This window comes from Carassius carassius, chromosome 30 (genome assembly GCF_963082965.1).
Source record: "Carassius carassius chromosome 30, fCarCar2.1, whole genome shotgun sequence".
NCBI classification, from domain to species: domain Eukaryota; kingdom Metazoa; phylum Chordata; class Actinopteri; order Cypriniformes; family Cyprinidae; genus Carassius; species Carassius carassius.
The window spans coordinates 4,652,764-4,665,272 of record NC_081784.1 but is presented as its reverse complement, the minus strand read 5'-3'; the positions used below and the strand labels follow the sequence as shown (position 1 = coordinate 4,665,272).

The 12,509-nt window shown below is 36.7% G+C and overlaps 1 protein-coding gene across 1 annotated transcript in view; it reads left to right on the top strand.

Moving 5' to 3' along the window:
* Positions 1-12,509, top strand: part of LOC132110440 (cadherin-23-like) — a 227,719-nt gene that overhangs the window by 78,864 nt on the left and 136,346 nt on the right. The window contains exon 8 of the mRNA XM_059517040.1: positions 4,256-4,334. Coding sequence (XP_059373023.1) covers positions 4,256-4,334 — 79 coding nt within the window. The remainder of the gene's footprint in view (positions 1-4,255; positions 4,335-12,509) is intronic.

Here is a 12,509-nt window from a genome sequence, read left to right as displayed (position 1 = left end):
CCTTTAAAATAGACCATAGACCAGAAATCCTGTGTTTCCAATGGATATTTACACTTGCTGAACTGCTGTATGGTTTTTTTTCTGTAAATTAATAAACGGGAAGTTAATATTGAATATTTTACAAACAAAATTGCCAGTTCGGTCGTTTTTTTTTCATAACTAAAGAAAATAGTTCCAAAATAAACCAAAACAGAATCAGCTAATTCATCAAAATATAATCTAAAATATATTTAAAATTATATATATATATATATATAACTAATGAAATTATGTGCTTAAACCAACGTTTAAGCCTGTAAACTTGCAGAAATGTGTCAAAAGTTTGGATTAATAGTAATATATATATTTTTTAAGTCTCTTGTACTCTCCAATGCTGCATTTATTTGATAAAAATACAGTAAAACAGTAATATATTTTACTTTATCACATAATGAACATATTTTACCGTTTATATCACTCCATTTTTAAGTCTGTCTTTTACCTATTTCTCTTTCTTTCATGCCCCATATTTTCTCTCTCCTTCCTTTTATCTCTCTCTCTCTGGTGTCCATTTGCATTCAAAGTAACCTGTGAGCGTGTCAGAAGTGAAGTGTGGTGACACGGATCTATCAGTCGTCTCAGGAAGGTCATGAATAAGAAGACAGTGATGACTTTAGACCAGTTGTCCTGTCTAAATGTGGCAGTCAGCATCAAGCTCCAAGTGGACGCGATTGATTTTGGCATATCATTTCTTATTTCCTAAAGTTGTGGAAACGCTATAAAAAAAAGACAAGAGGCTTTTGTGATGAGAATTAGACACTCTAAACATGTACGCCCTCAATAAGGGCACACGTCACACTAGCATGTTCGAATAAAACGATGTTGACACACACTTAGCCACACACAAAGAGCTTAAAGCTTATCTTCCTTTACACTCACACACGCATGTACGGAGTGTGTGTCTGCTCAGTCAACGGGCCTTGGGCTAAGTGACTGAGTGGGTGTGGAGAGTTCTCAAGGCTACTGACATTTACACGCGAACAGATATCAAACACGCAGAGCTGTTGTGGGTCATCTGTCAAAACACAACTCTTAACCCCCGTTTCATCTCAGGTGCATCACTTAAACTCACACACCGAAAGAGATCCCTTAGCTTTCCCTCTCATCTCAATGGCTTTTGTACATTAGAGAAACCCAAAATTTGTACATTAGAGAAACCCAAAATTCTCAATTCTGTCATTATTTGTCCAGCCTCTCATTGTCCTAACTTAGTACGATCTATTATATTTATTTTTTTTCTCCTCCTAGATAATTTTTGCTTTGCTGTTTACATGCAAGGATGGTTTATAGTTAATGTCTTTGAAGGTTGCATTTAGCATATTTTCACATCCAAAAATGTTGTCACGTGTTTTTCCATATTTTTCATGTGAAATGAAGATGACTATTATGATAGAAAAGAAAGTTCTCTGCGCTTCTGTAATCCACAGACAAACTGGTGCAACCAGGGCAGGACAAAACAATTCAAACAAAAGGAATCGCCGGTGCAGCACAGATGTCTACTAATTAAATTATTTATTAAAGGTGCATAACAAAAAATAAATGACTAACGTTTCGATGTGGTTACATCTTCATCAGAGTCCTTGGAGAGAATGAGCAATGAAGCCATTAATAAGGATCATCAACAGGTGTGATTAAGGGGGCGTTGGCCACCCAAAACAAATACATCCCTCTGAACCAAGGTGTCACACTCATAAAACAATCATTAAAGGGCAAGTGCCCACATTATTACAAAGATCACAATACAATGGGAGTAAAAATATATTAATCTTAAACATTGTATTTTAATATGCTTAGGTGTTTAAAGGAAGCATGTTAAACTCAATTCATCATCACTCACCTCACTTGATTCGTAATATACCAGTGGGCCAGTTCTTACGAGTCAGAAGAAATTGTAGTACCACAAGTGAATTTATGTCAAAAGCAGCCCACCTAGCGCGTCTTTTTGATCAAAGAGGTTATGATAAATCTGATATTTCTAAAGCTTGGGATAGGGCTTTTAACACAGACCGTGCCTCATTATTAAAGAAAAAACCTAAGCCTCATACGACATCTAAAGTATTTTTTTCAACTAGCTACACTCCAGCAGCAGGAAGAATAAAGAACATCATTCGCAAACATTGGCACGTTCTTAATAGTGACCCGACACTCAAAGACATCTGCGCTGAGCCGCCCAGGTTCATTTTTAGACGTGCCCGTAACATTCGTGACCGATTGGTTCATTCAGATATGAGTATCCCACCTTCTACTACTTGGCTTCCTAGCCCACCTCTGGGTTTCTATAAATGTGGCAATTGTGCGCAATGCTCCAACTCGACCAATGCGAAAGATTTTTCACATCCCCGTACTGGTAAGAAATATTCTATTTCTTCATTTATTAACTGTAACAGTACTCATGTAGTATACCTTCTGAAGTGTCCCTGTGGACTGGTGTACATAGGTCAAACAAAACGTCAACTTAAACTGAGGATAGCTGAACACAAAACAGCAATTCGTACTCAGAACTTAACATATGCCATGGCGAGGCACTATAAGCAGGCCAATCATGGTTCCCCTGCTTCTTTGAAGTTTTGGGGAATTGAGAAAATCTTACCTTCACCCAGAGGTGGTGACATTATTAATAAACTTCTATGCAGGGAAGCGTTTTGGATACATACACTTAACACTCGAGAACCTCTAGGTCTAAATGATGAATTGAGTTTAACATGCTTCCTTTAAACACCTAAGCATATTAAAATACAATGTTTAAGATTAATATATTTTTACTCCCATTGTATTGTGATCTTTGTAATAATGTGGGCACTTGCCCTTTAATGATTGTTTTATGAGTGTGACACCTTGGTTCAGAGGGATGTATTTGTTTTGGGTGGCCAACGCCCCCTTAATCACACCTGTTGATGATCCTTATTAATGGCTTCATTGCTCATTCTCTCCAAGGACTCTGATGAAGATGTAACCACATCGAAACGTTAGTCATTTATTTTTTGTTATGCACCTTTAATAAATAATTTAATTAGTAGACATCTGTGCTGCACCGGCGATTCCTTTTGTATGACTATTATGATATCAAGAAACATTTCTTGTTAATATCAATGTTGAAATGTGAGAGTGAAGCTGACACTTCTGATCATTTTAATGCAACCTACTTTTGGACGTCCCATGAAGTGGTGTAGTTACATCATCTATACCAGCAGGGCCTCGCTGTCCATCCAAACCCTCTGGCACAAACACAACTCTGCGGTTCATGTTCATACCGTAGTAAGCTGACTCCACCTGCCTAATGGACCAAAGTTTGACAACAGCTAAAATGCAGAGAAAAATAATGTTTTGCAGGAAAAGTGGGGAGTTTTTTCACTGCTGTTTGGCGTTTTCTTTTGTCAGGGTGACATTTAAAGGCTTTTTAGGGGCAAACACAATTTGGCTGTCAAGTGCTTGATCTGAAATGGTGCAAGAGAAGAGGCACGGATGGAGAAATGGACAAGAATGTGCATCGAGAATGTTTAAGGATGAGAGGACAGGAAAGAGAAGAAGAAAGACCTGTGCATGATTGAACATTCCACTTGTGCGGACGGCAAGAGAATGGCTCGCAAATTACTTCAGCCACACTTCATCCCCTGTTCAGCCGCTTTTGTCATCCATTTCTCCCTCACTCGTCCTCACATTCCTGCGCTAAACGTGCTGTAATTGATTGTGTGCTGTAATAGCAGTGGAGTGTTGGCAGAAATAAAGCATTAACAACAGCTCTCAGACACTATTAGCTGGATCAATGGCAGACGCTCTCTCACTTTTCTCTTTAAGCATCTGTAAGGTTTCTTATTCAGGATCAAAGAGTCCTCAAATTCTGAATATTTCTTCTTCTTATATTTTGCTGTTTTTCGTGTCTCATTTGATGCATTCATTTTTGAAGCTGATGTCCCTGGAACATCCCTTACCAGGTCCTTTCCTGAACAGTTGCAAACAAAAGCATTTGAACACTTAAAATGTATGTCATTGCATTAGACAAAATAAAAGTGGCATTTATTTTAAAATAGAACAAGCACATTTTTATTTTTTAATGCAAAGCATTTTAAAGACAATCTATAAAACAATATACATACTGTTCAAACTAAAGACAAAGTATTTACGAACTTGCATAACATTCATGTTTTTTTATATATATATATATATATATTTTTTTTTTCTCTCATTAAATGCTTGTCATCTGTGTGTGTTTCTGTAGGGTTATGAAGTCCGTAAGATCACGGCGATCGATCAAGACTTGGGGCGACCACGTGGAATCGGATATACGATCATGTCAGGTCAGTCACATCCATCATGATTAACAGGTCTGTCTGGCGTTTAATTGTGTAAACTTAAGAACATTTCATTTATTCACTTGGGATTTTATACAATTTATTAATGTATAATAATAAAAGGATATGTAAACAAATAAAAACTAATTCACAGGATAGAATGACATGGTAGAAAATAAAAATAATAACAATAATAATGTACACAATAATATATTCTTTAGGTTTTAGTATTTTAGGTTTTCTTTTTTACATTGTTATATTCAATTTGTAAGTGTTTTATGGGTAGACGTATGTTATTTTAAATGATAATAATTTAGTTTTTATACCTTACTATTTTATTTTAGTGAGTGAACTCAGAATGCATTTGTCATACATGTTTAAAGCGAATTGCACAGAGAATGTAAAGTTGACCTCTTTCAGTGCAGCGAAAAGAGTCATATATGAAAATTTGCATTTCATGGCATTTCTAATACTCAATACTTCAAAAACACTTATCTGGATGACAGTATGTAAATGGAATTTAAAATATGCAGTGATAATTGTTACCTCAAAAACAATTAGAGCAAATACTCATAATCAGACAATTATATAATGACTACTGTCATTATACATGATTTGATATATAGTGATTTGAGTGTTAAATGTTTTTTCATGCTCCATTCTGAAGGACAGTGGCCTATATGCATCACATTAGTGCTGCTGTGGTGTAAGTCTCTTAGGATATGGGATAATGTGTGTGTGCGACTGAAAGCCTTTGTCGATTTAGTCCATACATGAGCTTAACACAGCAGGACAAACCTCCCCACAGTGCAACAAACACACACACACTTACTGAAGCGGTGTACTTGTGTGTGTACGGCCTCCCCTGTAGATCACTTTCATTGCTATCAGCATGAGACAGACAGAGCAAAGGGAGGAACAGAATGGATGGCAAGAGACAGAGAGAGAGCGAGGGTTAAACCATGTGTTTCTTAGTTATATTTCAGATGTACATTGAGAACCTTCAGTGGCTCACTTCTGTGTTAGTGTGTGTTGAATGCGGTCTTGTAGGCTGTATATGTGTATACTGTATATACAGATTTAACACTTAAATGACAATGAGTGTCTGAATGGCACTGCATTATGTGTATTATTTCAAACCACTCACAGAGAGAGAGAGGTTTTATTTGAATAAAGTAAAGGTGGGCGGCTTTTAATAGTATGTTTTCAGAATGTTGAAAATCTGTCTCCTTGTTTCAAAGATTTGATTTAAATAATAATAATAATAATAATAATGATAATAATAATATATATCAAAACACTGAAAAACGTTCAAAACATTTGTTGTTATGCTGGTTAAAAGTCTCTTTACATCCCAATAGCGATGATAAAACTAAGTGGTCTAACTGTACATGTATTTATATTGTCTGTTGAAGGCGTATGACCATAAAATGTTCGTCCAATCATATCCCTCGGTCCGAGGGCTATGATAGGCTGTCCTACCTGCCTGTCAAAGTATGTATTTGCATTCCTCGCTGTCTCTCACCATGTTGCTGGTTAGTCTCTGGTCTACAATGCAACTTGCTTTTTTAATATTTTAATTTTTTTTTTTCTAATAGCAGCCATGATAGCTCATTAACAATTTGATATTTTTGCATTTATTTGATAGGACAGTTTATGGGGAGGAGAAAAGAGAAACAGAACCAGGAAAGGATCAGTTTTTTAGACAGATGTATTTACTTTTATAATATTTTTTTATTATTTATGTACATTGCCTTGTATGTATGTATGTATCTATGTATTAAAGCATAATATATCGGTAACTGATATGGGTTTGGTTGGGGTTTGGCATATAGGCAATATCAATAGTGCCAGGTTGCAGATGGCAAATAATAGTACTGTTATGTCATTTATGCATAGTATTTACTCAGAAATTACAAAAAAAAAAAAACATTTGATAGATGACTTTGAAAATTAAGGCTTCTGCTAGTCTTTCAAGTGCATGAATGGTTATCGGCTCATGGCAAAGATCACAACATGGCCTCTTGAAGTAACTGTTGAGTGAGGAAGCTTGAGGACATTATTTTTGAGAATCGATACATCAGCAGTGTAGCAGTCCAAATCACACACAAAATGACATATTATTCAGTTTTTAGAGGAAAGCTGGAAAGTGGACAGACATATAGACAGAATATTCTGAAGAAAACTGATAGCTTTGCCTTAAATTGTGGAGCATTAATGCAAAGATTTCACATGGAAAGAGAATTGTGTCAATTTCCTGCGAGCGGTTCAAGTCTAATGGTCTAATCAATAGGAAAGGGATCCGTGATGTAGGTTAAACATTCCCGCTGGCAAGCGAAGCACTGCTATTTCCTGGACCTGATTCCATACTCTGTAATCATATGAGCTATTGCACAGGCCCTGACCCTAGATCAGCAGAATGTCCCTAGTTATCATTCATAATAGTAATTGCTGTATTAGAATTCATACTGCATGCTCTCTCTCAAAGCCGTTGTGTGTGAATCTAAAGGGGACAATCAAAGAAGCAGGGGAAAATGGGTGGAGGTAGAGGAAAAGGCCCCGCTCTCTTCAGGAGACTCAGGTTGAGTTCAAGATCATATGAAATCGTTTGATGAGCAGGCTTTCTTTTCTGTGTTAACATCTGGTTTGCACATCATTCAAATCTGAATTACAAATGCCTTAAATTCCAGTGCGATTCTTGAATTTGAATTTAATTTGAAGTAGCAAATAATGGGCAGAATTTCAGTTAAAATTTGAATATTAGGAAGGATTCAAATGAACTTAAAGGGCTTATTCCACCCCAAAATGAAAATGTTGTCATTAATTACTTATTCTCATGTAGTTCCAGACCCGTAAAAGTTTTGTCCGTCTTTGGAACACAATTTAGAATATTTTTGGATGGAAAACTGTGTACACTAGCTATTCTGTGTCAGCCACGACACAAGGATACATTTTGTAAGTGTATTTACCCCTTGATTTGAACGAAAACAGCACATCTGTGCACTGCAGCTGACACAGAAGAGCATACACTGCTTGCATTCAGCGAATATTATACAAAATGGCGCTACGGTGATATGGAGAGACACAGAGAAGACGAATTGCTGAATAAAGTTGTTTTTTTGTTTTCTTCACGTACAAAAAGTACTGTATTTTCTGGACTATAAGTCGCACTTCTTTTCATAGTTTGGCTGGTCCTGTGACTTATAGTCAGGTGTGACTTATTTATCAAAATGTATTTGACATGAACCAAGAGAAAATGAACTAAGAGAAATGAACCAAGAGAAAACATTATCGTCTACAGCTGCGAGAGAGCGCCCTCTTGTGGCTGTAGACTGTAATGTTTTCTCTTGGTTCTTGGTTCTTGGTTCTAAATAAATGCGACTTATACATACAGACGGTTGGTCTGGGAACGCCCCGTCATGTGATGTGAATTAAGCCCGTTTTTCGTGTTTTTTTGAAGCTTTGATTGTGTTTACAGTGTGCAATATAACATGTGTTCATGTTTCGCATGTAAAAAAACACAGTATTTTTCACACAATTAACTTATCTGTATATCGCTGTTATCACTGTCATAAAAACGGGCTGATGACTTCCTTGTTCTATGAAGTCCCTCCTTCAGAAATACGTAATGAGTTCTGATTGGGCCAACGGTTGTTGTGATTCGACAGCAGCTGAGCGCAGGCTGCCCTCCTGGAAACGCAATTGGGCTAGTTTTGGACTAGTTTTGAGAAGCGGGTGGGCAGGAATTGGTTTGAAAACCTGGCAACCCTGATCTGAACGCACTTGCTGGAGATGTACTTCTAATCACAGAACGCCTTTACTGACGAGATGCGCATGAAAATCGCATTCGATTTTTTGCACAGCCCTACTATCTAGTTAACAAAGCTAAACAGCGTTGCCATTTGTGTAATAAGTTACAGAAACTGTTAAACGCACCAACTTAAATAATAAAATACACTTACCGGTTGTGGAAACTGCTCCATCTTTCAAGAATAATCTTGGAATCTCCGGCTTGATGTGAGTACAAATGAGGAACAGAAAATCTTTATTGTCATCATTGTATTATTCAAAGAACAATGAATTTTGGAAACTCTATCACTGTGCACACACGTGCCACCATCTTGCTGATGACGTTTATTAAAAATACCAGCGTACGTGTGGACAGGGCTCCAGATAGATAGATGGATAGAATGACGGATGGTTGGATGAAGAATGGATAGACAGATGGATGGACAGATAGAATGAGAAAAAAGACAGACTTCCCCTTTCTGATTTGATGTTAATTGTTTTAGTGTACATTACAGAAACAGGCTTTTGGAACAACCTTTACACACACTGAATCTCATCAGTGCAGATTCACTGTTAAATACATCAACATCTAATGAATGAACATCTCAGGAATTTTTTATCCACACCTATTTACGCATGTGGATGTGTGTACATGTCATTGTAGCTGTCCTTTGAGTGTGTGTGTGTGTTTCTGCTGGGACTCGTCCCATTAGTTGAGTAATTAAGATAAGTGAGTTTTTAATTGCAGGGTGATGCGTGTTAATGATCTACAGACTAGAGATCACACTCTCCTGTAGTCTCTCTCTCTTTCTCTCTCTCTCTCGCACTCATTTTCCCCCAGAGGTGTGATGACAGTGCTGTTGATGTTATTATTTACTGCCAAATTACCGTGCTGTTCCTCAGGCCTCAAACTTCCTCTCTAATCCTGCAACTTGACCTGGAATGTCATTATATGAACTTCTGAAGTCAAAGCAGTACCTGAATGTGAAAATAAAGAGAAGGTAAACTAGTCGAGCACTAAGTTTATATCTCAAATGGTATTATTCAGTGACACAAAGTCACCGTGGTAAAATTACTGCCTTGAGTAGCTTTTGCTTTTATAAAACAGCACCAACAGCAATATGATAAATGTTGATAAATGTTTCTAAGCAGTTGGCAAGCTACTCTGATTGGTTTTAAGAATGTTCTAGGTGTTTGCAAAGTGTTGCTATGCTGAATGGATTTATGGTTCTTACAATAATATAGAATTTAATTATATGTTTATATGAGATCAGATTTTAAAGTTGGAGCTCTTAGTTTTATAAACCAGAAGGATTTATGTGGAAATTTTAAGTGTATGTGTGTTTTTGAACTTTAGCATAACTCCAGGACAAGTTGGTAAAATTGTGATTACTGAAGTGAGCGAGTGTGTGTGTGTGTGTGTGTGTGTGTGAGAGAGAGAGAGAGACAGAGGGACTTGTGAAGGTCTTCATGCCTGTAGAATCTATTATAAAGTGCCCTAGGAGAACGCTGTCCCGAGCTTTAGCCTAGAAGGGTTCATGAACCACTGTGCTCACAGATATGGCTAACAGCCCCTGCAGCTATGGTGGCTTTAAAGGGCCAAAGTTAAAGCCTCATTAAATCGCCCTGCTCTTTCAGAAGCAGATGTGAGCTGCTTTGGATTCAGAGCTCCCAAAAGGTACAGATCAAGATAGCCCCACTATTCCTGTGACACTGAAGCTAAATGTTACCATGGAAACCTCACGGCTTTATATATACCAGTTCTCATTGATTTAAACTTTTTTTATGCAAGGAACTGGACTCTCACCAACGCTGAGATTCCACCTGGAGATTCTGTCGATGTGTGCAGATGCCAGTTTAGGAGTTTCTCATAAACTTCAAGAAATATAACCACACACACACACACACACACACACACAGGACTACTTTGTTGTACTCAGGGTAGCCTACATCGGACAGTTTGAAGCGCCATTCTGCCATTTTCACCAAGTTGATTTAGCAAGATGATATTTAGACACTCACATGTTTATTGTATAGAGTAGATGTGACTAGATCATGCATGCACACACTAGGTCATGTCTGCTCAAGGGCTGTCAGACTTAAGAGGATAACAAATGCAATAAAATATGTGTAACGCTGTTATTTTTAACAGTATTAACACATTTATTTAATATGGCATTATTACTGTTTCAGAACAAAACTAGTTGGAACTGATTGTCCTTAAATTATAAATTCCTGTTATGGGAATATTAATTTATTAATATTATGCTTACATAATATTTATATCAAGACTTTTGATCAATTTAATGTATCCTTGCTGTTTTTTTATGTAAAAAAATATAGATGTATTGGCCCCAAACTTTTTTATATTTTCATAAATAAGTATTATATATAAATGTATAGGCTACAATTTCCAAACATAAAAATTACATAATGAACAGTTATTTACGTTACATTTATGGAAAAATTATGATTATTATTATTATATTATCAGCAGTGCTTCTCTGTTTTTCAGACAAACAATTTTTAAGGATGATTTTAAGATAATAATTTAGTATTTAATTATTTAATTATTATTATTATTATTATTATTGTAAATATTAATGACAAAGCCAGGACTTTATCAATTATATTTAAACTGTTGGAGATGTAACAGGTTGTTTGATATGCTGTATACAATGTAAGCAACTTATTTTCATATACTCAACAGAAAATGTCCACAACTTGCTAACAACTGGCCAAAAGACAGTTGTAGTACAATCCCTAAAGGCCTGTTCACGCCAATAACACTCTAAAGATAACTATATAAGCCTCCACGTAAACACATAATAGTTTTCTGTTTATTATAAGCATGCGTTGCAGTTTAAATGCTCAAGCTTTTTAATGTAAGATGGATTCTGAATGGCTGTCAACGTTTTTATGGTTCATTAGCTGAAAAAAATCATTGTTTTGAAAGTGATTCCAATGATATCATTCCTCTGTGCCATTATCATTATAGTTGTGGTGGTCTCTGCTCTACTTTTTAAATGATTTAAAAAATGACTAAATACTTATCGTTATTGTTCTAGTTATCATCCTCGGTGTGAATGGGCCTCAACACAAAACCACTGCTACATACAATGTACATGTTATGATATATCCATCGCCTTAAGATGTTTATCACTGGAACAATAACACTCTCTTCAGCTTTCCAGTTAAACACTTGTTCCTGTGATAAGCTCTGTCCGTCTTTCACACATGCACACACACTGAAAGCTTTCTACAACACACTCACTCACTGTCTGTGTAGAGTTCTTAAAAAGCCATTACCTGCTCCCGCACAAGTCTGCTCACAACAGCGTGGCCTGTGAAATCCACCTGCACAGACGTGATATGTGATGAAGACATAAAGATCAGCTCACATTCTTTTATTTTGCCATCTAAGTCTGATCTTTAATAGGATCTTATCATGTCACAGTTTCCTTTCAGATGAACGGCATCTACTGACGTTCATAGTACTTACACAATGCAGAGAGATTTTCACAATGGAATTGAGATCCACAAGCATTATTTCAGTGCGTACAAAGCTGCACTCTTGAATTATTAAAATTCTGCAATTCAATGCAAACTGCTTCAAGGCAGGGTAGGTGATTTGGTAAAAAAAAAATGTTGTCCTGCTGGTTGAAATTCACTTCATATCCCGATACCAATCACTAAGTCTTAATGTATTTGTTTTAATTTTTACCATCTGTGGAAGGCGTAGGACCATGAAATGTTTGTCCAATTATAACTCTCAGTCCGAGGGCTACAATAGGCCGTCCTACCTGCCTGTCAAAAAAAGTTGCCCAGTCCTTATATCCTCACATTCACGTGCTCACGCGACCAAACCGAAAAGTTCAATGAGCTCAATCATCTGTGGATCTTTTTTAAAGAATGCGCTTGACACTTTGAGCAGAGAGATCAAAGTTTCCAATCTATCTTTCTGGGTTTGATTATTCCCCTTGAGACCTGAGATCTCTGATCGATAGTCAACCCTGTGACCTGGGTTACAATAAGCTCTAGTTGAAAATAAAATATCTGTGTCTATATCTGTGTGAGAGGGGTCTTTAATTTCAGATGAGGATGGTGGTGTGTATATTGAAAGAGTGTGTGTGTGAGAGAGATGGCTGACAGGTTGTCAGATGAGTCACTCCGGCCTATAGTGCAGACATCAAACACCTTTTATTCTTTATTCATTTACTGCCACAATGTCCTGAAAGCTGGACACTTTGCCCTTTAGAGCCTGTTCTAATTTGAGAATGGATCCTTTTTTAAAAAAAAAAAAAAATATTGAAACCAAATTATTTCCACGATGACAGTTCTGTAAAATATGTATTCTTCCACTGATGTGGACTGATCGCTGTAAAATATGCA